We start from the raw sequence: 27868 nt of genomic DNA on the forward strand, positions 1-27868 counted from the left end.
CAAATTCAGTTTGAATAAAACCTAATATGGAAATAAGGGAATGAAATGGAAATATTTTTCTCCCTACGAACCTCAAATATACTTTTTTCAAAGCTGTGGCCCAGCGGTTAGTGGTCGTTGGGTTATGATGCTCATGTAGACGTTGCAGGTTCGAATTTAACATGTCCTGGTCACAATTATTCAATTACTCTGTATTGCGCATGTCCAATAAATAAATAAATAAATAATGGGAAAAAGTCCTACCTCAATGGCAAACTGCTGCAGTCCCCCAATGTTGATGGGTCCTTCCTCAGACGCATACAAGTTGCACCCCCCAACACACAAGTCTGAGGTGGGACACACCATCCCACACGTCAAACCTAGCGGGTTGTCTGACAAAATGGTCCGTGCCGCCCCATAATAATTCTGTGAACAACATAAAAATGTTTTTTAGAAGACTATGCATCTAGATAGCTGTGTATGTGATTCCTAAAAGTGATATCACACCATTTTAAACTGTAGGTAGAACAATTATGTTGCCTTATTTTGGCCAAATTCTACTTGTATTTGTATATACAGTACATATATATTTGTACATGCAACAAATAATATGAGACAAAAAATATTAATGTTTATTTCACTCAATACTGAAGTTTATTGTTGAAAACCAATTCATTAGCTTAGCAAGGTGCTAAAGCAAAGCCACAGTAAAGTACTTTATTTTATGTGCCGCAGAGAATAGCTGTCTATAGACAACTTCAAATCAGTCACATACACAACCATTTAAAAGGTTTGGGGTTGGTAAGATTATTTACTTTTCGTTTTATTTTTTGAAAGATTGCAGATTTGGTGCTGATTTTTTATTATGAGCATTTCTTATTATTATCAATGCTGAATACATTTGCGCTGCTTGATATCTTTTATTTTAGATTTTATTAAAATAAAATACATTTTATTTCCAGTATTCTTTATTGAATAGAAAGTTCAAACGAACAGCATTTTTTTTATAGAAATATTCTTTAAGTTTGTACTGACCATAAACTTTTGAACAGTAGATATTATATAAACAGTAGTGGACGAAAGTGACGTCCGTCCTTTTATTATTAGCCTACATCTTTTATTAAATTACGTAGTTGTGCTTAGAATCAATTGTTTTATTTGGATAATGAAATGAAACATGCCAAGTTGTGCATAAGTACAATCATTTTGCCAGGCTGTCATACAAAAATAAAAATTCATGAACATGCAAAACCAAGAGGACCAACTAAATATGAATAACTTATTATGTTGTAATGTATGCTTTTGTTTCCTGTGAGCTTTTTGTTTTTCTATGCATTTTATTTTTGCATAGCTAAATATAACCTAGCTGTAGCTGTAGTTATATATACACACACACACAAATAATCGTATATATATATATCATATTTATGTCTGTGTGTATACTGTATATACAAACACACATATTTATACATATATATGTATATATACCCACTCACACACACACACGTAATATATAAACATAATAATAATAATATACATATATTGTGTACACAAAAATAGTTGTTAGATGTGATTAATCGATTTGACGGTACTTATAAATACATATACTACCATAATATAGTGTGTATTTATATATATATATATCTATACAGTATATACATACTGTATACTATATTATGCTAGTCATCATATCATCAGCCTGTGCAACACAGCAACATGGATCCAGCAACTGTAGCAGAAGTGTTCAGTTACTGATCCCATTGTAGAAATGGCTTTTTTTCTGCAGAGAGCCATGATTCATTTATACAACAAAAATCAAACAACAGCGAACAAAATAAAGTGAGTAATATTTAGCAGGTCATGTGATCACAACAATATCTGCCCACCCAGCCTGCTCCATCTAAAATAAAACAGCTTTTATTAGGCTACTGAAATTACTTCATGTTTTTAAACATCTTTCAAAAGTACTACTCACTTCTACCAGTGAAAGTTTTAAATAAAAAAATTCACCTTTAACACTTCTATTCATATAAGACATTGAAGAAAAACTTTGTGATAGTACCACAGTACTCTCTTTTCATTCTCTTCCTTCACTCTCTTGTCTAACAAGCCCATTCTGACAGTAATCACCCCCTGACTGACATGTGTCTAGTTCTGAAAAAAGCAGACAACATCTCTCTTCTTCAGACAGCCTTGAATTAAGGCCAGAACGCCTCAATGGCACTCGCTAAATTCGCAGAATGCACGGTATGACGGAAACCTTGACAGAACAACGGCACAGAAACACAGTGTTGTTCCAGCGACACGCATTAAAGACATTCTGCATGGGCTTTATTCAAATGCTGATTGTACAAGTCAGTTTTCCTGCTTCAAATGAATGACTGATATTCAAATACACAGTTGCAATGCATCCATAAGAGCCGCTGTAGTGCAGCTTTAAAACGCTCCCACAAAAGTCAAACAAATGAGCACAAAAACTCATTATTCCCTGCGAATAATTCACGGCATCCAACAGCAGATCTCTTATTAAAAGCATAACTCAAAGTTCTGCACCGGCTATAGATGTCACAATTACGTCTTTTACAATGGCAATGTCTGTCATCCTGATGAAGAGCTCAGGTCTGACATCTTGTGTGATGTTTTTAGCATGTGGACGGTATAATCCCTGTAGTGTGATATTTAGTAAATGCCAATTCAACATTTTTGTGTTTCTTAAGTGAAACACAAGCCATTTTACTTCCGAAAAGTGACGTATTTGACAAATTGTGATTGATTCTGATGAATTGAACAGATTGGATCATGAAAAGTGGAAAAGATTTTGTGGAGAAATACTGCCCTCCTGAAACACTTTTGAGAAAGCTTTTTGACCAAGATGTGGAAAATACTTCTTTTTCAAACTAACCTTATTTGTTATTTTTTATCATTAAAGGGGCTATATGTAGAATTCAGAAACCTTTGTTATTAGCGACACCGGTGGCCATTTAGTGAACTGCGGCCAGCAATTAATTGCTTGTGCAAACGTAACGTACAAGAGACCGAATGTGATACACTGCCCACAGTGAAATGTTTGATGTTTGAAATTTATTTTAGTTTTGCAGTTGGTTTTGCTGAGGTAGTTTTGTTAAAACCATAGGAAAATGTTAGTGTTCTTTAGGTTGCTGATTTTTGCTCAAGCTGCAACAAAAATAAAAATAAATTAAAATTTGATATACATGTTTTGACAATGTTTTTACCTTACTGGAATCGAAAACTGGGAATTGAAAAGAATCGGAATCAATAACCAGAATCGGAATTGCTAAAATTTGAATGACACCCAACCCTACTAACAAGCTTTTATGAAGGCTGCAACAATAACTCTCTATAACACCTTAGTTTTGGTTCCAATTGGTCCTCACTATGAAGTAGTGAATATTACACGGATATTTGCTGTTTATTAGTACTTATAAATCACATATTAATGCCTTGTTCTGCATGACCATATTCTACATCCCTTAATCCTACCCAACACCTAAACTTAACTACCTTATAAATAAGCAGATATTAAGAGTTTATTGAGGCAAAAGTCATAGTTAAAAGTTAGTTAATAGTGAGAATTCTACACTAATTTAAAGTGTAACCTAATTTGGCTGCCCGTTGGCTGTGTTAAATCTTGATCCTAAAGCAAAAAAGTGTGTAAGCACTGTTCTAAAGTAAATACATAAGCGTATACAAAATAAATAAGGATGAAATGCGTTTCTTTACCTAAATAAAGTACATGATGAACTTGTGAGATAAAATAAGACCTGCATATGCAAGACGTGACTCATGTAGCAGCATTTGAAATCCCAGGAGTCTGTTTGAAAAAAATCTAATCATCCCAAGAGCACACTACAGAAGGAAGGAGAAAAAAAACGCATGAAGAAAATGACATTTCATTTTCATACCATATGAAATGTAAACATTAATACCATAATAAAAATGCCTTTCTCTACAGAAGTATATTTGATATGAAAGTTACATATCTTATATTAGGAACCTGTTGTACAACGTAAGGGAAATATATGAAATGTGATGAGTTAGATAATAGTTCTTTCTGTTTGTTTGGCTGTTTGTTACTGGGCTGATGTATCCCTGATCTCGCTGGCTTTCTATATCCGGCTTTTAGAAGCTAAAAGAACCCATGAAAGGAAAATAAAAGTTTTGTGGCTTTTAGTCTGTTAGCTTTGTGGGCATTTATATGTGTGCACTCCTTAACATTTTAGCTTTTTCTACATATATCCATTTAAGATACTCTTTTTCTTCCTGAAAAATGGACTGTAAATACAGATGACTCATCCTGTGCACAGAGGTATAATAGGAATTTATGCCCAATAAAATGCTTTTTAAAATGAAAATGACCCCAATTCCTAATGTGACCTGCAACCAACTAGCAATAAAAAAATAGCTAAAAGTGTTTTTGCTAGAGTACAATATGATGTACCGTAAACAAAAGGCTACTGACTAGATTGAAAAAGTTTAACAAAATGAGTTCAATAAAACAAATCCAAAGTCTAAATAATTAAAATAAATATTTAATTAAGAAAATTGGCTCTTTCGAAAGAGAAAACACTAAAAGCTATTACAATTTAACATAAAAATATGTTAAGATATGTTTATCAATAATAAGAAAACTAAAGCCCATTGGCCATTTTCAAATTAATGCAAAAAAAAAAAAAACTAAAAGCTATTGGCTGTTTTTGATATAGGAAGGAAATACTGTGTCAAATAATTCCAATGCCTTTAATACTTGTTCAAATTAAAATGAACATTCAAAATGGCATTCAAAACATATATACTTTGGGAAGTAGACCGATGGAAGTTCAGTTCCATATAAAAATAACAGCGCACATGGCCTTGTCTGTGAAGGAGTCTGTAAGTTCTTACAATTTGATAACACATTGCAAAATCAAACCTTTTAATCAGAAGAATCATGCTCAATAAGACCAAAAACATTTATTAAGAAAGTCAACTTGTAGATACGCAACATACCTGGTTTGCGATACTAGTAATGAAGGCCTTTACGTCCAGATTAGTCGGGCAGCTTTTCTGACACGGTGCATCGGCACACTTCAAACATCTGTAAGAAAACAAGAGTGTGCTTGAATTACCTCACATGCAATGCAAAGTAAAGTTATTTACAGTAAGAACAGAGACTCGGAGCAGAACTTTGTGTCGTCGCCCCACTGGAACGGCACATTCCAGCCAATTACAAACACTCGACGGCACCCAGAGGAAATCAATCCCGAGCTTTTGTGCCGGAGGACTTTTCTCCCAGCAACTACATCTCAAAGACGCCATATTGATGACACACCAGTTTTAAATGACAAATAGGATAATTTGGAGCCGCCCAATTAAATATTCATGCCCAATCAGAATGGATGTGGTGCGTTTGGCCCCTGGATGTGAATGGCGTGTGACAGGAGGCAGTCGGCTGGGGCTGCTGGGAAACGAAAGGGGGCTGCTACTGTAGCTCACAATCATTATTTCGCATTTTACAAACACACAGCTGTTTAAAAATTCACCACACTAATGACTTCAGATGATGTATCAGTAATTTGGAAGAGTGCTTTTTCCTTTACAATGAGCAGAGGGGGGCGGAGGGGGGAGACGCACGCCGGGAACAGAGCAAATCGAGGCAGGAAAGGAGACGCGGAAACAAGAAGGGGGGGAGAAAAGACTCCCCGTCGTCTTCGATGCGAAACGCACAACTTGCGCCGCGTATGTGGGAACAAAAAGCACACAAAACACAACAGTGCTCGCGCACAAAAGCAGCGCAAACGCTCATGTAACACCTGCACGTTTAGATTCACGCGCAGCTGGATGCCCGTAATAATCCCGTCTCACTATTCTCTGAGCTCAGCGCGGACTAGAGTGCACGAGGCTGCCATTAATACCACTTACCGGGGTGACAGTGGGGTAATTACTGTAGTGCAGCGGCCAGGTACCGACACCACAGAGGACCACACAACGCTACCGTCCCAGTCCCGCTTTTATCAACCAGGGTGGCTGATCATAATGTGACATTAGTTTTGACCTGCTTTTCTTTATTTGATCATAAATTATCCTTAGCCTTAAGGATTAGGGATGTTGCAGGAGTCTTCGTCTGGAGTGGGCTTTGACGGTGAGATGAAGGCTAGTCTCGGAGGATGCCGGGCCTATCGCACTTCTGATCTGCACAAAGATGATTAATACAGAGAGGGGACACCGAGCAGCTGCGGGAAGACATAAAGCCACACTCGCAAGAATATTTCTCTCTGCTTATTGTGAAGGAAAAGGCACTCTTCCAAATCAGAGATATATCATCTGTTATGATCATCGCTGTGTGTCTCTTACAAAATATGCATGTAGAACATGAAACGGTGCAGTGGTTCATATTCAGCTTCCTGTACAATGAATACATTAGCGCAGATGTATTAGAGATCATGTATCACTGATAATAGATTTGTCTTGCTCTTCAAAAAAGAAAGTTACGTATCTATACTCTAAAGTTTAAATCAAACATTGCCTTCCCAGTCCATCCAGACCATTTATTGAAACAAATAGATGGTAGTGATTACGACTTGTAATAGTTTGAAATATCATCCAAAGTAACCAAATGACAACTATTCAGCTGATTGTCTTCATAATTGTACATCAAAATATTTATTGTTTTAGTATGCGTGCAATTTTTTAACCATAGAAAACACTTTTTCTTAACTATAGCAACTGTTTTATATTTTCACATATTTGATCAAATTTCATATTTTCCTGTGATGGCAAAGCTGCACTTTCAGCATTAATCCAGTCTTCAGTGTCACACGATCCTTCAGAAATGATTTTATTATGCTGATTTGCTACTCAGGAAACATTCTTTTATTTTCGATGTTGAAAACAGTTGTGCTGCTTAATATTTTGTGGAAAACGTGATATATTTTTTTTCAGATTTCTTTGACGAATAAAAAGCACTTAATGTAAAAGGTTTCACTGTCACTTTTGATCAATTTAATGCATCCCGAATAAAAGTATATTAGTATATTACCAAATAAAAGAATATAAATATCTTTGAAGACCTTGCAAAATTGGAGTTTTGTAGCTTTTAGTTCATGTCTCTAAAAGTCAAATTCCCATGTGGTCTACATTTCCTTAAAGTATACCAGGAATATATGCATTGCACTGGCCTTTAGATATTCTGTTCTCACTGAAAAACCCTTATTGGCCGACCTGTAGTTATGACATCACAGCCACGTCCACATGTAGACATCAACACATATTCATTATTCTGCAACTTGGCTTTCCCTAATGAGCATCAGTGTGAAATACTCCAGTACGCTGTGATTAGCCAATCATAACAGAGGAAATTTGCATATAGAAGCCTTCAAGGTGCTTCAACAAAAACCTGCTTGTTTATTTCTAATGCAGAGTTCACACTGGACGATTTTAGGTTCGATTTTCGCTCGCCAACAGGTTTTGATCAAAATTTGTCATTTTTGACCGACAAATGCCCGAAATCGAAGGCAAATCGGTGCTCGTTCACGTGAGTGACAATCTCACAGAGTGAATGATCAAAGACGTGATCTGAGAGAAACGCAGACGCCCGTGAGATATGTGGCATGCTAAATATCTGGACCTGTCTGTGATTCAAAATCCTGCTGTGTGAATGTAGTCTGACTGAAAACTACATCGGCGATGACCTACAGCCAATGAGAGAGCAAGAAACAGGACAGCGGGATGTTCGAGGGAAGAGTTATAGAATATCAGTATTTAATAGATATATTTACAATTATATCAAACAGAAACGAAGAACAAACATTTGCTTGACCAGCAGCACATTGCAAAATGATTTATTAACCCCAACTCTCTTTGCAAAACACACAGTCCTTGCTGTTTATTTATTTTTCGCTGCAAGTCAGCGCACAGACAAATTGGATCGCAATCTTCTTGGAGGCTATCATTTTTAATAACAATTTCGGTCTCACGCACGCGCGATCTTGTGTTTTTCCTTTTCACTTCTCGCATGTTTGGTTGTGAAACGTAGTTTGCGGACCAGACAGAAGTTCTCGGCGATTCTTTCTTTTGTAAAGTCATGCAATGTGAAACCCCCTGTCCCCGATCCATCGTGCAGTGTGAACACACCAGCAACTGAATGTTACCCCAGATAGTCATGCAGTGTGAAAAGAACAGTGACCCGACTACTTTGAAAATCGTGCAGTGTGAACTCGGCATAAGGGTGAGAGAGGGGGTGGGAAATGGTCATGCAAAACTAAATGAAGACGAAAAACCTAAATGAAAAACCTTGACTAATATTATAAGTTGACATCAGGGGGGGGGAAATAAAATGCTAAAAAATGGCCCGGAAAAAACAGCTGTTCCACGGCAGGTCAAAACGTATAAACACATTCATAAATATGAGACCCAACAGATCAAAATGAGAATCTGTGAGAGGGGCACCTTCAGTTGATTGCCGAGCGTTTTTGTCTCTCTTTTCAAAAACTGTAGCTCGGGGAGGGAGGGAAGAGGGCGAAAACGAGAAAGAGTGAGAATAAAATAACCTATTCCCTCCCCTGACACGCCGGGGCTCTGCGCTACGACTGTGGACAGGAATACCATTGTCTTTTTTCTCCTCCCAAGGTAACATTAAAGACACGGCACATCCAGACACATTTTAGACCCTCATCCGTCTCCCCTGGCCAGCAGCCCAAGCGCTTAGCAAATGTCAACAGAAAATAATGCACACACGAAGGCAATCTTATTTGTTCAAGAATTGCTCTAGGTCACAGCAATTCAGCTGGGCTTTGAGAGCGGCGCTCAGGAAAAGACTGCCTAGCAGTGCAGTGCATTAGACACAGTGTTGGGGCTTTTCTGAGCTGTAACGCAATCAAATGCATACACAATTTTTCCTTTCTTTGCTTTCTGTATTTTTTATTACCCTCCCAAAAATAATCCAGTGCGTTCAAATGAAAGGAGCTGTTGATTAGCAGACCACTGCAAGCTGATTTATTCTCCCGTCTCTTTCTGCTTCCCACCTTATCGTTTTACTTGAGTAATAATCTAGCGTTTGAATGTTTTCCATGATGAGAGTATTATGGGGTTCTGGAATGTGCAGTAAGCTAATCTCCCAATTCATTGTTTTCATTATATCTGAACCAAAATGAACCCACAATGGAAAAGTACAATTCAATAAAAACCTGGGCCTCCCAGGATTTGCCATTTTAATGACTGCTTACCTTTATGAATTAGTTGTCGCCACAAATTCAGCTCTTCACTTTTTCTTGAAGAAACTAATAATTCTGTTCTTAATCTTGGGGTTGCGGCAAATTGTATCTTTTAATAAGGTTTTTTTTTTCAGGAATACAACAAAGGATTTAAAAATCCCTGCTGAATGCAGCATTGAAAGCATCAAGAGTAGAAGAAAATGGGATGGATGGATGGATGGATGGATGGATGGATGGATGGATGGATGGATGGATGGATGGATGGATGGATGGATGGATGGATGGATGGATGGATGGATGGATGGATGGATGGATGGATGGATGGATGGATGGATGGATGGATGGATGGATGGATGGATGGATGGATGGATGGATGGATGGATGGATGGATGGATGGATGGATGGATGGATGGATGGATGGATGGATGGATGGATGGATGGATAGATAGATGGATGGATGGATGGATGGATGGATGGATGGATGGATGGACAAAGTATATTATATACTGGATGGATGGATGGATGGAAGCACAAAGTATATTATATACTGGATGGATGGATGGATGGATGTATTTTGGATATATGGATGGATGGAAGCACAAATGTTATTATATACTGGATGGATCAATAGATGGATGGATGGATGGAAGGATGATGGATGGAAGGATGATGGATGGATGGATGGATGGATGGATGGATGGATGGATGGATGGATGGATGGATGGATGGATGGGTGGATGGGTGGATGGGTGGATGGGTGGATGGATGGATGGATGGATGGACAAAGTATATTATATACTGGATGGATGGATGGATGGAAGCACAAAGTATATTATATACTGGATGGATGGATGGATTTTGGATATATGGATGGATGGAAGCAAATGTTATTATATACTGGATGGATGAATAGATGGATGGATGGATGGAAGGATGATGGATGGATGGATTGATATATGGATGGATGGAAGCACAAAGTATGCTGGGTGGATGAATAGATTCAATTGTTTTTTTAACCTAGTGTTTAATTGCAGTACCCATAACGTGCAAATCCAATTGGCAATCTTTGCAATCTAAACAGGTTAAAATCCAATTTGCAATCTTTTCCCTCCTCTTTTTTCCATTTGTTCTCTTCTGTACTATTCTACAAAATAAAAATTTCAAAAATTCTAAATTTAATTAAAACAAATATTACAAGTGCTTTGTTTTACACTATGTTAACTCCCATCCAAGATACAGGCTGAACATATGAGTATGCAGTGTTGAATGTGTCTTGCCCGATAGACGCAGCTGTGTCAGTTTGCTCGGGCATCTGGATGCAAGTTTAATGATGTCAGCAATGCAGCTCAGCTGGGGACAGGTGGGAAGAGAGCGCCAGGTGAGGTGAGATTACTCTGTGCACTGAGGGTTAGGACAGCGGCCGTCAGAACTGTCAAAACCACCCGGCCTGGGTCTGTCTGGGATCAGGGGGATAACCAACAGCTGCAAACACAGCACACTGAAAAATGAAGAGAGAGAGAGAGACCTGCATGGCTCTGTGTGTGTGTGCCCGCGTGCGCACAGATCTCAGCCTGAAGCATCATATGCATTTGATTGACACATCACTCAAAGCTGTCATTTCAGTAAAAGGTGTAGACCACGTTCTAGGTGTTCAATTTCCCTAATCCAGCTGTAGCTAATCTAGCTACAAAAATGCCCATGCAGTTGACAAGAACACAAACCGTATACACAATTTTCAAGGATGCAACCATCAGTCAGAAATCCCCTTTTCCCCTTTGGTGTATTTAAAGTTAAACCGAATCAAATGTGTGGCTACTACGGTGATAGGAGATGTAGGATCTGTCAAAGTGGACGAGTGAGGTTAAATGTACACGCCTGCTGCACGGTTTCACCTGTCATCTTAATTGCATTGACACTTGTGTTTTCGACCAATTAAAGCAGACTCTCAGATGGTCCGGTGAGAGCTTTGCTCCAATACTACGGCATAGTTTGTATTTATGAACGTCTAGATATCTGACAACATACAAATCACGAATATAAGTTTTACTTCGGGCTGTTGAATGCTTGATTCTGATTGATTGACAAGCATTCTAAGGTGTGCAATTATTTTATAGGAAACGCACGGCTAAAGTAGTTCCAGGCAGGTTTTGACCGCATTACAGTTCCATATCACTTCGCCAAATTTATTCAGTTATTTCAACGTTACTTACAGCCTACGACAGCAAATGAACTAAAACCCACAAGGACATACATATATATAACAAACAGTAAAAATGTCAAATACCAAAATGACATTTATATCGTTTTTTGTTTGTCTAATAATTCAACGACCCGTCATTACCTATTCTCTACATCCTGTATATATTTATTTATTAGCTCAATGTGTAATTAATTGTCATCGCTTTATCATTTGTACTTGTTGTACTTGTTCACTAGCTTAATATTCCAACATTTTCAGCAATACTACTGTATATTTATCAAAATTAATTTCTAATATCAAATCTGGTAACATTCCAAAAATATTACATTTTGAAAAAGTATAAATAATACAATAAATAATCTCATGCTTCATTCATGTATTTAACATTTCAACGATTTTAGAGTACTAAATTTAGTCAAATTAAAATATAAAAATTAAAGCACTTAAAATTACTATAACTTAAATAAAAAGCAGCCTTAGATATTGTTCTAAGTAGTTTAGATCGCAATTTTATTTAGAAAAAAGAGCAGCGTTTGGCGTTAAACCATTTCTCTACATACGTCATCTGGTATAATGGAAACGATTGGCTATGAGCTACGTACAGGCGCGTTTGATAGACACTCTTAGCACCCAATAAACGGCGCCGGCGCATTCGTAAACCACGCCTCAAATACGAGAAAATGAACATGTGGTTCCCAGACCCAAGTCTCAACGAGAATTGGGTCTGGCGTTAGCCAGGCTATAATAGTACATAAATAATACTAAAATAACACTGTTTTATTAATAAATACCATAATGATATATAAATAATACTAAAATAACACTGTTTTAGGCATGTTTTTAGGCATGTTTTAGGCAAATTCTGAGGTCTATGGGGTTGTTTTAAATGGTTTAACCATTTGTTGAGCAAAAAGCTTCCAGTCTGTTTCCGTAAATCCATTAATGTCCATAACAGTGTGTGATAAGTGACACTGTGAAGTTTTGTCTAGAAAAATACAGTAATAGGTATAAGCAAAAACAGTGACACTCGTTTCAGCATTAACTGAAGAAAAATTCACTATTTAGAAAAATAAAAAGAAACCCGCAAAGGCCCTGATGTCATTTTGAAGGTGAACCTTCAGCCTTGATCCCTGCGCTCGAGGGGGTTGAATATATAAGCGCTCTCCCCTACAGTGGTGCATTGACAAAGGTCACCTGAAGTCCTCTCAAGGTCTGGACCATTTGAAATTCAATTGAAATTCATATATCTATTGGATGTGTGTGGAGATGCTTTAAGAGCAATGTTTACCCCCAGCCAAGTTCATCACTCTCTCCGGAGTGACAGAGGGGTTAACGACGCCCGGCGCGCGGCCCGGTGGACAATCAGAGCAAATCAGAGCGCAGACGGATGACGGCCGTTACATCCGTGTGAGTCATAAGCTTGCGTTTAGGGAACGGGTGGCTATCCCTCAGCGCAGTGACAGTACGGACGCGGCTCCGCTGACTGATCAGACACCGGAGAGACGGAGAGAGCTTTGAATAATATGAAGCGCTACAGGAAGCGAGGCATGGCCGAGCATTCATTAGCCCCTTCACTAATGCTGCGACTGGACACCGTACTCGTGACCTTCACTGTGACCCGTAAGACCACAGCCGCAGATGGGCCGGCTCCCCTCGACACCTGGAGTCTGAGTCGCTCAGAGGGTCTGGAAATCAGTGCCTGGAGCTTGAAAAAGGATTTTTTTAAAAAAGATCTTGCTTGCTTAGTTAACGGGTGCTTGCCTACAACATCTTTCGCTCTTTCTCTTGCTGAGTTTACAGACACACTCTGCAGGAAGGTGCCATCTTGACAGGAAAAGGAAACAAGTGAGCGGTGAACTTTAGCTTGCTGAAACAGACAAATTTAGAGCAGATGTAAAAAAAAATTCTACGCAAGCCATTTTATCTTTCCCACCTCAATGAAATGAAATTCGATATATATATATATATATAAAATGTTTTCAGTTTAACACGTTCAAAATATTTAACGCAATTAATGCAGCATACATTTTTTCCAATCATCCCTTAGCTAGTGTTACATTATACAATGAAAACAATGAAAGCAATAACTTTTTTGTGCATTTTGACAGGGCAAGTAAAAATCTGAACCGGTATGACTGGACCAAAAAGAAGGAAAAAAAAGAAAGAAAAATCCTTAGCGCCGTTGAGCCTTGCTATATTAAAGTGCACAGGTAAATCTGACATTTATAACACTGGGTTTGTGTGAATATTGTTTTTAGTTCACTTAAATTAAAAGATATATTTTTTAAGCCTGATAAAGGTTAAATAATTATAGCTTTCAATTATACTGTAATGCTGAATGGCTATAATTAATGGCTAAAATTGAGAAGAAAACTAATTCATAGAGACATCAGTAACAGTATTTCGGTGATACTGGCCTTCATTTATGAAAAGATGCCATTAAACAAATATTTAAAGTAGTCTTGTTTCTACATGAATTTGGAGAAGGTTATAATATAACAAAAACTATAATGTTAGGTGTGATTAATCGCAATTAATTAAATAAATATACCGGTATTCGTCAAAGAATTCTGAAAAAAATAAAATAAAATCACGGTTTCTACAAAAATATTAAGCGGCATATATTAACTGTTTTAAACATCAATTATTAAAGGGAAATGTATCTCGAGCACCAAATCGGCATTTTAGAATGATTTCTGAAGGATCACGTGACACTGAAGACTGGAGTAATGATGCTTTGAACAGATTAAAGATTCAGAACAGAAATATCACAGAAATAAATGACATTTGTAACAGTATCTCACAATATTACAGCTTTTACTATATTTTTTATCATATAAATTTAGCAAACTTTTGAATGCAAGTGCAAATCTAGTGGTCAAAAGGTGTGTGAACCCACGATTTGAACATTAAATTGGGCTCTTAATTTTCCCCAGCAAAAGAAAATTGAGTACATCAGGTGTGCCACACCAGAGGAACAGTTAAGCTATGTTATATTGCTTCCTTTAGCTTTGAGAGCGTACAACGAGGATCTGCCAGTTTCCCCTTTCTATCAGGAGATTAATGACATGATTGCCTAAATTTATTCTCCCGCACTTGTTTTTAGGCAAAAGGTTTATGGATATTCATTCTGAAGGTCTGCGGAGTGATTTGTGCAGTGTGAAATTGGTAAAGTGTAGCTAACCTTGTTAACTTCCTCAATTAAAGTCATGTCGCAGGCTTATTTCCGTGTGATTATACGCTGAACGCCCTGGAACAGGCGTAATTGAGGAAAGGAACCTTTTCCATCATCACCAATCTGTGCTCACCTCAGCCACCCTGCCAGCCTACCACAGGGTCAGATAGAAGCTCTGTTCGCTTTTTCTTGCATTTCTAATCATATTCTCCTTCTATTTTGTTTTTGTCTTGTTAATTAGCAGGTAAAATCGTTTTTACTTCGGCAGACTGAACAGCGTGACATCAGATAAATCCCATGAGACAAAACACACTTCAATTTGATTTCACCTGCAAATCCTTCATAACTTCTTATACTGTTGCTTGCTTCAAGTACATAAGTACTATACGATTGTTAAAACTTGAAGCGGGGCTAGTTGTCACAAAGGCACATGGACGTGACTGTATATTTGCATGTACAGTATGAGCACGCTCCCTTATATGCATGCCGTCATAACCTTTGCCATCGATTCAGCCAATTACCACAACCTGGCAATAATTCATAAGGCTGGCAACTAACGGACACTTTTCCATAAAGAGAATTTAATTAATTGCTTTTTTTGTTGCTGTTTGTGCATCCCTGATGATGTATTTATCTATGAGCCGCTTAAATATTGCTAGGAATTATGTTCATACACATGCAGTTCACTGTAATCCTCCTCGATCTCTTCTAATGAAGCTAAGCAGATTAGGGGAGATTTTTATAACGCTCTCTGCGAACACCGGATTCTGTCATCTCAACACACACCTCAATAAATCTATTCTTGCACAGTGGATCAGTGAGATGAAAGTGGATGAGAAATTAATTTAATACTCTTATTATTTTTTAAACATACAGGACTTTAATATAGTCACTTTAGAAGCTACTTTATATTCAAAGAAGTTGTAGGCTGTCCAAAGAGCGAACGGTGATGAACAACCTGCTTAACTATTTTAGTGACGATGAGGTCACTGCGCTGATTTAGAGATTCCTGTCGCCACATGACCTAAAATCTTTAAGTGCCGCATAATCTAAACAGCTCAACTAAATCCCACCGTCTTTTCTAAAGTTCTTTATTTCAGTGGCAGAAATGACAGAAACTTAACAGATCTCCTAAATGTCACCATGTAACCTACATTCCTCGTTTAAGTACCACAAAAGACTGTACTAGTCATCACAAACTAAACAGATTAACTAAATGTCACTATATAACCTAATGTCTTTAAGTACCACAAATCACTGAACTAATCATCACGAACTGAACAGATCAACAGATCCACCGAAATTATCTAAAGTTTTTACTTGAGTGCCATAAATGACTGAACTAGTCTTAAGTCATTAAACAGGTCAACTAAAGAACGCCTTTAAGCACTACAAATGACAGAACATCACAAACCAAGAGGCCAACTAAACATCAGTATATGACCTACAGTCTTCATTTAAGAGCCACAAAGGATTAAACACCATTATCAGAAAACTAAACAGGTTATCTAAACTCCACCTCTTTACCTTAAAGGGAACCTATTATACCCCTTTTCACAAGATGTAATAAGTGTCCCCAATATGTGTCTGTGAAGTCTCAGCTCAAAACACCCCACAAATAATGTATTATAGCTTGTCAAATGTGCCCCTATTTGGGTGTGAGCAAAAACAGGCCATTTTTGTGTGTGTCCCTTTAAATGCAAATGAGCTTCTGCTCCGGACCCCCTTTCCTGGAAAGGGCGGAGCCTTGACAGCTCCTGCTTCAGATGCAACAACAAAACTGGGGAATGTCACGCAGCCTAAATGTCAGAAATTGTCAGTAGCGGTGTTCAGCCTTACATGTCGAATCGGAGTCGGACACTGATGGAGAGACTCGGGAAGAAGATACAACTTTAGGAGGCAACTGGACGTTTTTGAATGACTAGCGGATAAAGTTATGTAGTTGATTCATCTCATCAACTATTATGTACCGTCATGTTCATCTAAAAATCTTTCAGAATTTTTTTGGGGGCAAATCCAGCCTCGATCTGACCCTTGTTTCTGAAGCAGATGGCGTAAAATAACTTAAAGACTTTAACGACTTTCCTACATAAATGAAATTCAACCATTGTGTCCACAGTGGCTCAGATGCCAGGAGTCAATGGAGACTGTTATGTTCATTGGTACATCCAATAACAGAACATTGGTAATGTTTTTAGGTTTTTTTGGCACATACATTGTATATCTCCAGCTGCTACAGCGAGGAAACAGCAATATCGGACTGCTACGGATCACTCAGGGCGGGATCTATGCTAATAGGGAAGATCTTCACCAGTTATGGGCGGGGCTTCCCCTACTCTTATGTAAGAAAAGGGGGAAATCTCGAACCACTCATTTGGAGAGATAGCCGCGATTCCATTACAGATTTGCGCAAAACTTTCACAATATTTTCTTAATGTTGATAAAAAACCTATTTCGAATTGACGGCGTTTCCATTAACCGATGTTACGCGACTAAAACGTCATTTTTTTATGACTAAAAAGTCATTCCAAAAATCATGGCAATGGATTTTTTCTTTGTTTTTTAGAATCCAGCATTCCAGTAATACTTTTGTCTTTTATGAGTTTAATGAAAAACTCTGTCTCGTCTTCTGTCCAGACATACCGGGCCATCTACGCCAGGTGACCTGTAAATGCGAAAAAAACGGTTTCCATATTCCTTTTTCGAATTGCCTGAAAAACCACCTCACGCGAGCGTAAAACCTTTTTTTGCGATATATGGGAGTTCTTGTGAAATTTACGTGTTTCCATTGGGCTATTTTCAATTCGCAATTTGAATGGTAATGGAATCGTGGCTACTGTTTATGTATTATGTGGATTATAAAAAAAGAAGTGGGTGGATTTTTACCATTATAGGCTGGTTGTTTACACACACTGTGGACACATCTGTGTTCAAACACCTCATAAAAGTGAATTTTGCATAATAGGTCCCCTTTAAGTCTTTGTTGAAGTGGCAGAAATGAATAAACTAATCATCAAAAACCAAACACCAGCATATGATCCTAAGTAAGGTCTTCAATCAAGTGCCACAAATGACTGGACAAACGGTGTGGTATGAGTTATAGTATGTGTCAACGCTGAATACTTAGTGATATGAGTTTGTATAGAAGTATGAGCAATTAAACTAGTGGTGCTGCCTTTGCACTAAAGAGAAAGAGACAAGCATAAACACCGCGGCCGATAACGTGCTCCAGAGAGTCAAATTAAACATTGACAGGTTAGCCGAGCGCAGTTTGTTCCGCCGCCATATAGCTGATCTGGAGCCCTAAGGGACGTCTTCTCCTTGCACAAATTAATACCTTCGAGAGGCTGACTGAATGGTGGCAATAAACTCATTTGTTCCCCAAATAATGAAGAATGACTTCCCCCAATCCCCCACGACCACCACCACCACCAGTACTTTGGTCTTCGCCACATCTGTGACTGTTGCCATGGTGACCTGGTCTTACCTCACCGCTTCTCGAAGTGCTCCACGCTCACTCAGAGTCGTGTGTTTGATGTCATCAAAATTGTTCTCTAGCTTCACGCAGCTCTGCAAGAGAGAGAGAGGGAGAGAGAAATGAGACGACAGAGGAGGCGCTGTTATTTGTTTGGATGTTTGTGTGTGCGCGGTACATTGCATTGATTGGGGCTGTTACACAGGCTTTGAACATAATCCACTCAAACTTCATCAGCGAGACTGTTCCTCCACGCTCTCATGCAGATTGTAGCGCACTGCTTGGCTGTGCCGTGTGATTCATCGGATGTGACACGGCCAACTCCTGGGCTGGTACGAAATGTCGAAGCGTTCTGGAGCTCGGACTGCGGTTGTCATGGTAATCGACCCCTCTCTAGCCCCTGACCCCTGAAGGTAGGTGCTGAGTTTGAATGAAACGTGCTGGTATGGACAAGCAGGTAATTACAAGGAGACACAATTTCCGCTCCCCAGTACTCCAGATTTAGACCACGTAATAAACTGACACACGTGTACATAAAAACAAGCACGCAAACATGAATACTTAAAATGACCTCTGCCCCCGGCAAATGCCCGGAATCCGCCATCATGTTTGAGAGCAAGTTTTTTTTTTTTTTTTTTTTTTTGATTAAAAATTGTGGCTTTCATTTTTGCTTTGTTTTGTTGTTGTTTTCTTTCTGTTATTCTGACATTTGAAGCATGTTAAGTTGCATTGTATGCATGAAAGATGTTATTCAACTAAAATTTATTATTACTACTACTTTTAACGACAGACAGACAGACAAACAGACAGACAGACAGACAGACACAATAGTACAGTTTGAAACTGACTTCAAGCTAAAGCCATGCATGGTTGGAAAAACCTACAGCATAATGTAATGCAATTTCACATGCAAACTTGACCGTGAATAATTTTTTATTTATCCAGCTCTCAGGTAACAGTTGGTCCCCACTCAGAACTTGACAGCTCACATCAATCACAACCCGGAGTTTTTCCACTCAGCGGAACGGATCCGGGGTTTCTTCTGCATTTGAACCTCTGAACATCTAAAGTCACGTGACGAAGCACACAACAGGACTACAACAACAAATGTCAGTAATACTCAGTGAATGATTCAGAGGATGTTTGTTAAACACTAAAGAGATAAGCTGGACTTCTGTTAGAAACGTGACGAGCAGTGCTGCGAAGTAATTAAGACAAATAAGACTGGCTGTATATCTAATTTTAACTGTACTTATAACTTAAGTACATTTTCCAGTTGTATGACAGGCAGCTTAGCTTGTAAAAAACAAAAAAACAAAACTTTATATAAATGAGTCTAAAATACATAGAAAATAAACAGAACTAAATGTAACACGCAGCATGAATTACTTTGTACAATTATTATAATAAACAATATAATATTATGCTTAATATATCACTCGGAAAAAAAAGATTGCACAGGTACAAACTAAACTTCAAAGAAGTTTTTAACTAATAAATCACTTAACAAATGTAAACCGTGTTAATATTCCTGCTATGACAACACTGAGTTTGTCAGCTCTGCCCGCTTAGGTCTCACACAGTAGCGGCGGTGGCAAACTCAGTGTTTGGTAAGGCACGCAGCGGGCACGAGGAGTTTGGAAATCTAATAACAGAACGTGCTCGCCATTCTGACTGACATTCAATTTACATGATTACAGACAAAGTGGAAGTCAGAGTTTTTTTTAATTACATTTCCCTCCCTCATCTTTCCACGCTGCTCTCGTCTAACTGAGTGGCATTAACAAATGTTTTATTTTATGTTGCTCAAACAATAAAAACACAATGATATGGAAATTGATAATTATTGCACTGTCTGAGCTTGTGGGTGACAAGGAAATATTGCATCGGGAAGCAGAGATATTTGGGAAATAATGTGCGTGGGCACCGCATTCTCGGAGCGCTCTCTCTGCGAGCCAAAGTCTGTGATTTGAATAACTCAATAACAGCGCTCGCACACACATATACAGTTTACACTGCAAAAATCAAACTTCAGCTCCCTTGACAATGACGAGGGACAAAGAAGAGCAAATATTCATATATGACAATCAATTTAAAGGGGTGGAGTACATTCTGCCTGTAAGTGAAGGTGAGTAGCCAGAATAAAACCACTGGGATCAGAAACCTATTGCCATAATAAAAGTTATCTATAATTCTACAACAACCACAAAAACGCAAACATCTAGAGAATTGAAGAGAATTTAGTTGAAATAAATCATTCAAAATGTTTAATGAAATTATATACAAAAATTCTATAAAATAAAACTTTACATATAAGTAAAAAATAAATAAATTGAAATCATTTGAACAATATACAAAAACATTTTTTATTTTTTTATTTAATATATTTAAGAGGACACACAATTCATCAAAAGTGACAGCAAAGACATTTATAAAGTTACAAAAGATTTATATTTTAAATAAATGCGGTTGTTTTGAACTTTCTATTTATGAAAGAATCCTGAAAAAATTTATTACAGTTTTCAAAATCGATAGTAATGTTTCTTGATCAGAAAATCATCATATTAGAATGATTTCTGAAGGATCATGTGACACTGAAGACTAGAGTTTTTGATGCTAAAAATTCAGCTTTGCCATCACTGGAATAAATTACATATTATATATATATATATATATATATATATATATATATATATAAAATATAGAACAGTTATTTTAAATTAATGTAAAACATTATGTAAATTATGTTATGATTATATATACATAATTATTAAATTATGTAAAACAGCTTATTCAGGACAGTAGTAAAAAAAATAACATGCAACTTTTATGATCCCTTCTAAACTTTTTATTACCCTCTTGCATATTCTGCAAGGGGTGTGTAAACTTATGAGCAGAGCTGTATATATGCCTGTCTAATGTATGAATAGAGCTCAGAAAACTTCCCACTATGCGACGACCAGATTAACAGTCCTCGAGACGTTTAGAAACGTTCCTTTAATATAAGTGTGATTAATAAGACTCATTACGTACAGTGGTATGACACGCTCCTCGTCAAGTCTGTGATATGTTTTTTTTAAGGATCTCTATCAATAATAATTCTAAGCAAAAACGCTTCAATAATGACAGCGTCTTCCCTCCCCTCAGACAGAAAAAAAAGAGAAAAGACCCTAAAGACACTGACAAGACGACCAGCTGTATATGGAAATCTCATTAATGAAAAAGCATGACAGAAAGCAGCCCATTCTGAGCTGAAAACCATTCAGATGATTCCAGTGCTGCTGGAACGGTACACACAGCCAGCTGAGCAGGCATAACAAGCCTTTTGTGTTTTCCTTTATACATTAAGAAGCATGTAAAAGCACAAAAAAGGACTTATTAAGGGTTTCTATTAACATCAAACCCCAACATTGTAATCTCCTCCCCTTCGCCTGAATGGATTAGGCGGCGGATGCGGTTCTCTAATCCATGTAGTGGAGGCTAAATCCTGTGAGGAAAAGGAGGAGAGTGTGGCATTATGGGATGGGTGGCATTGGAGGCGGTGATGTATGCATGTTCCAGCAGATAAAACGCATTGATCACTTCACCCTTTCTTCACCCGAAACGTACAATCTAGCGCAGTGAAGTAGGGCCGATATCAGCTCAGACGGCAGCAATCGATAGCCGTGTTGATCCAATGTGGCGTGTAATTGTGCCAGGTAATTTGAGATGAGCACTTACACACACTTTAATTCACTGCTTAAGACTTAAGCCTGTGTTAAAGTAATACTTTGTGCAGCCCAACGCATATCAACACCTGCTGGCTAACATTCAATGGAGTAAAGCTAACAAAGTGTCCTTACGCAATAATGACACTGCTAACTGACACTTCCCTGCTAATCAGAGCACTTGTTTAATATACAGTTATGAGGAGTTGCAATTTTTGGACCAATGAGAATTAACAGCATTTACAGCAAAATCCTTGTTTTAACATGATATCTACCATTACAGATGTGAAGATGACAGATGTGGCCTCTACATTAAAGTATTTCGGATCATTTCGTATTGATGCCTGAATGTTTTTAAAGGGAAAATTGATGCTCTGTTGTCTTTTAGGATTGTAATGATTTAATGGGTGAATACTATGGAAGTCAATGGGACCCATCAACTGTTTGATTACCGAAATTATTTTTGGGTGAGCCATCCACACTTGAACAATAACAATTTGGATGGATGGATGGATGGATGGATCTTAGACTCCATCAGACATCATGATTCCTAAGTATAATTCATTGGATGATTTTTTTTTTTTAAGTAAAAACATAATTACTTACTTTAAAAGCTTCAAAGAACCCTAATATCGCTTAGAAAAAACGGTTAGCACCCAAATTGTGGTAATTTGTCCATAATTTATTCATCTAATGAGTGTGAGGTCGAGACTAGATTCAAGGAAGACGCAAGATGATTGTGCTATAAAGGAAAATCTATTTAAGATATTCAGTTTACATTCCATCTTTGGACCTCAGCAGTGACCTGGCGCGGAACAGGAATTATGAAAGCCAATTTGAATTACTTAACGAATTCCAGAAAGGATTCAAATTAAGCTTTTTCCCTCTGCCTCCTTTCCCTTTCATCATGTCTCATTAAAGCAATTAGCTCTGATGCCTAATAAACTAGAAGCAGTCCCAACTATAAAGTCCCAGCCAATGACAGAGAACAGAGCTGGCTACGAGGAAGAAGGTCACAATATGAATGCATGAATGAATAAATGAGGCATTTTCCGATGTACTGTACATCCTAAGCACTTTACAATCATATCAAGGGGTCTCTGCATACATTGAGTCACACAGCATCTCTGTGTGTAAAATGAAGGGGGTGTTTACACGACACCGTTTTCAACTAAAACTAAAAACTTATGCGTTTTGGCCGTTCATTTACACGACAACGGCGTTTTGGGTGCCTGAAAACGCAAACTTTTGAAAACGGGGTTCAAAGTGCAAGTTATTTAAACCAGTCTCCGTGTAAACAACAAAAACGCGAATCTCTGAAGACGATGACGTCATGCACATGCGTATTATGTGTTCATTCCATAGTGTTTATTCGCCATCTAATGGCCTGGCAGCAGAAAACAGTCGTTTACAAGAATCCGTGTGGATGGGGATCGTTTTGACAATGTAAATGTCTGTACGCGGAAAACTCAAAGGAAACACTTAGCAGTTTTAAGCATGTCATTGTTGTGTAAACGCACCCTAACAGTGTTTTATGATGCGATCTGAAACTTTGTTAAAAAATAAAGCTCATCCACACTTAGGATCACAAGGAACGCAATGCAAAGACTGTTTTTCCACAACATGTAGAACATCTTGTAATCCTCAGAGGCATCTCTATCTTTTTTTTATTATTATTACTGTATTTTCTGGACTAAAGTCACACTTTTTTTCATAGTTTGGCTGGTCCTGCGACTTATAGTCAGGTGTGACTTATATATCAAAATGAATTCATACTGACTGAGATGAACCAAGAGAAAACATTACCGTCTACAGCCGCGAGAGGGCGCTCTAGTTGGCGGAGTTGTTCAGAAGCGACACCGAGGAAGAACTCAATGGATTTAGTGTTGTGGAATGAGATCGTGGGAGCTTGGTGAACTTGCAAACCGGTAACTTGTTGGACTCGCTGGCTTATGTTAATTTAGCCTATTCAGCCTCCCAGGTAACATTATATGTTCTTTATGCTATTGTGTCGCTGAATAACTGTTAATGTGTTACGTTAACATGCCGGACACCTATTCAGCCTGTTGTTCTGTGTGCTATTGTGTAGTTGAATAACTTGCCTTTCCAGATTAAATGTCTGTTCTTGGTCTTGGATTTAGTGAAATAAATTTCTAAATAAATTTGACTTATTGTCCAGTGCGACTTATATATGTTTTTTTCCTCTTCATGACGCATTTTTTGACTGATGCGACTTATACTCCGGAGCGACTTATAGTCCGGAAAATACGGTAATCGTTTTTTCCGAGTAATCCTGTGTTTAGGTCTGTCTTTACTACTATAGGACATGCGCCAATCGGTGGGCGGGGCTACAGAGGCAATGATGATAGGCATTGATCGTATGCAAATGAGAATTTCATCACTCTATGACATCATGCTGAGGCAAAATCTGAAAACAATTAATTTTGGGATAAAAGCTGTTTTTAAAAGCTATTTTTGGATTAACAAGGACGTTTTGCGTATACTGAAACTTTTTGCACCCTAAAAAAAATGGCGCAACTGTGTATGCAGTGTATTCGCCCCTAAGCTGATTTGCCAGCATTTCGACAACGAGTTGTGTTCACACATGACCTCTAAACGGAAAAATTATAATACATTTACAATAAATAGGCCTACCAAGTGAACTCACATCTGAAAAGCCTGTTTCTACTCCCACCCTCCCTCCTTGTCTTGCCTAAAACCGATGGAGAAAAAAAAACTTTAGCTTTTGCTTCTGGCAGATATACCTGCCCTTCACAGGACCTGGGGATCATAATGCAATCTGGAGACTCATTAAATTGGATTAGACCGTACAGACAGATTATTAAAAGAAAACCATCAGTAAACAGCGGCGTTATCTGCAAAAAACCAAGGGCACTTTAAGTGTGTTTCCACTTCTATCTCCGCAGCTGCTGCAAAACTCAGACTTGTGTTTTGTTTGGTAGATTATCTCCAGCCTCAACCTGTGCTATTGAAGCAGAAAGACAAATATTGGTAAGGCTCCGGTCAGCTAATAGCGTCGACTTGAACCGTCCGCGTTCCCGTACAAGACGTCGCCTTCAGGGAAGTGTAGCGAAATCTCCTCACGGACAGTGTGCTACGGGTGCCCCGAGGGGGAGGGGAAGCAAATGTGCGGGCACCTGAGTCCTGACGGAGTGAGATAACGGCTGGCTACATGCCACCATATTTTCCCAAGAACTCATTTGGAAACTATAGACACCCGGCACTCATGGATTCCCTGTAAAAACTACGTTTACAGCCCCTCTGGCATCCGGCACAATTCCACAGGACAATTATGATCCCGCTTTCGGGGCCATACAAAAGTTATTTTAAGGATCACTAAAACGTTCATTGCTTTTTCTTTACGAAGAGGATAAATCTGTGGCAGAAGATCCATAAGGAAAATCACGAGCAGTTCACAGACTCTCTTATATTTATTGGTGGATTGACAGTGAGAAATGCATCGCGTGAGTAAATAGGCAGGCGGAAAGCATTAAGGTTGATTTTGCAGCGAATTCTGATTAACAGTATATAAAGGACGACACAAATTTCTACTTCATCCATTGGCGTACATGTCTATTTTCAGGGACGTGTGTTGAAAAAGGTACCGCATATATTTGCACAAGCGTAGCACGCAAAAGATACACATATATACTCCTGATAGAGTAAAATCACACGCCATATGTTCAATCTATAGCACACAGCCTTTATGAATTAAATCAGGCCTGCGATCCATCCCCGTTGATTAGAATGATAAATTAGGCAGCTGTACTTAGCAACAGTGCTGTCAGCAGGGAGTAGATAATCTCCCCTACAAAACACCTCCATCTTGTTGTGTCTCCACATCAAACAAGCAGGAGGCTCAGTCGCCTTTAAAAAGGACAGACGTGGCATAGCGGCCACCTGCCAAAAAACACAAACCCTTCCCGTCGCACGCTGGTCTGGGGAGATATTCGTGAGACTTTGATGGCATGTGCCTGGAATCGTAAGATAATTACGTTTGAGCGACTGTCTGAGCATGTGTGTTAGCGAGTGTAGCTCACCAACACGTTCTTGTCTAATGATGAAATACCTGCTCACTCCCAGGAAGTCAATTGAGCTTGTGTATGTGTGAGCCGGATGTTCATTTTAGTAGTTCTATTTTTTTTTATATACACAGAATTAAGATGAACAAGATAGACAAGAAACGTATTCTACGCAAGACTTAAATGCAGGTGTTCAGTTTTCATAATGTGTATTCTGTGGTAACAGCAGAGCATGCTTTGCACATTTAATATTTATGTTAATATATGTTAATCTAGTAAATTCTTACCAGCTGCGATCGTAACAAGCAACTTGTGAGTATCTATATCCGACTCGTAGACAGTGAAATCTATGAGAGTAAAAAAAAATATTGTGACCTTATTTATCATAACTGTCATTTTATCTCTCACAATGTGACTTATTTTTATTAAATTAATTAAATTTATATCCCAATTACTTTGGTTTTACTGTTTTAACTAGCAATTTTATATTCATAGACTTTGAAATGGAAAAACTAGCAAATAGTAGGAGAGAAACTATTTTTGATTCTACTTGTCTGGAGTTATTTCACATTAAATAACAAATCTATTTGACATTTATCATAATGGGTTTGTGTGACATTTGCTGTCAATTTTATTTACTTAAATTGATTTAAATGAAAAGGTTGGTGTTAATGATAAACAAAACTAAAATTCTGATAATTCTGCCACTTAGATCTATTAAATGTTATAAATAATGACTTAAAGGATTAGTTCAATTTTTTTTTTAAATTTGTTGATAATTTACTCCATGTCATCCAAGATATACATGTCTTTCTTTCTTCAGTCGAAAATAAATTTAGGTTTTTGAGGAAAACATTCCAGGCTTTTTCTACACAGAATGGACTTCAATGGCAACCATCTATCCCAATGCTCAAAAGAAGGTGCAAATGTCCGTCTCAATGCAGCTTCAAAGTCTCTACACGATCCCAGTCGAGAAATAAGGGTCTTATCTAGCGAAACGATCGGACATTTTCTATTTTATATACTTTTTTTAACCACAATAGTTTGTCTTGTGCTGATCTGCGACACGCCACGCACCACGGACAATTGTGGTTAAAAAGTATATAAATTGTAATATTTTTTTAGAAAATTACCGATCGCTTCGCTAGATAAGACCCTTATTTCTCGACTGGGGTCGTGTAGAGACTTTGAAGCTGCATCGAGACGGACATTTGCACCTTCTTTTGAACATTGGGATAGATAGTTGCCATTGAAGTCCATTCTGTGTAGAAAAAGCCTGGAATGTTTTCCTCAAAAACCTAAATTTCTTTTCGACTTAAGAAAGAAAGAAATGTATATCTTGGATGACATCAGGGTGAGTAAATTATCAGCAAACATTTTTTTGAAAGTGAACTAAATCCTTTAATGTGTCATTATTTATACATTTAATGTGATAATATAATGGAAAATGCCTAATTAATCATTTAATAGTCAGAAATTACAAAAACTTTCTACAGTCATCAGTATTGATAATGACAATACTAGCATTGGCAGTACTTGGCATTTGTACTCAAATTGTTGCTGATAATATAATTTTACAAAAAAATACAACAAAAAATATGTATAAATATGTTAAATTATATTAAAGCATTTTCACTTCCCGCAGGCTTTCTGAGTTTGTCAGTTTAAGACCATGTATGTGGGCAAATACAACTTGAGTTTCTGCGGATGTGGTGCTGAACACAGCTGCCGATTTCTCAACAAGGCCAAACGAAAGGTTAAAAAGCAGAAAAACCGAAGAAAGCTAAACAGATGGGTCCAGTGCCAGGAAAGAGCCCATCTAAATCTGGAAACAACACTAAGTTCCTCTTTTCTACGGCTGATTGGTCAGTGAGAGAGCGCTATGGAAGGGCAGGTGAAAAGATGAGGGTTGAGGGTGATGGAGGAGACGCACCTCACAGCCTTTCTCTGCGTTTCTTTTCCAGTGTTTTTTCTCCATTTTCTTCGTCGCAGTAGAGAGGAGCGCAGCATGAGTCTGGACCCGAGGGTTCAAGGCCAGGATACTCTGAATAGATGAAGAGAGAGAAATAGTCAAGATACG

General features: G+C 38.0%; 1 protein-coding gene across 12 annotated transcripts in view; it reads right to left on the bottom strand.

Moving 5' to 3' along the window:
* Positions 1-27868, bottom strand: part of dpyda (dihydropyrimidine dehydrogenase a) — a 172490-nt gene that overhangs the window by 118818 nt on the left and 25804 nt on the right. For 11 of the 12 annotated variants that reach the window (XR_013796301.1, XR_013796302.1, XM_079601495.1 and 8 more), the window contains exons 2-5: positions 27722-27832; positions 18051-18133; positions 4987-5074; positions 244-405 (exon numbers count right to left, since the gene is read on the bottom strand). Coding sequence is in view for 10 of the 12 variants with exons in the window: in XM_079601495.1 (XP_079457621.1) it covers positions 244-405; positions 4987-5074; positions 18051-18133; positions 27722-27832 (444 nt within the window). In the remaining 2 variants the exon portion in view is untranslated. Of the gene's footprint in view, positions 1-243; positions 406-4986; positions 5075-18050; positions 18134-26075; positions 26136-27721; positions 27833-27868 lie in introns of those variants that run through there. The other variant, XM_079601498.1, reaches the window with a different exon arrangement.

Source organism: Phoxinus phoxinus (genome assembly GCF_949152265.1).
Source record: "Phoxinus phoxinus genome assembly, chromosome: 24".
In the NCBI taxonomy this organism is placed as follows: Eukaryota; Metazoa; Chordata; class Actinopteri; order Cypriniformes; family Leuciscidae; genus Phoxinus; species Phoxinus phoxinus.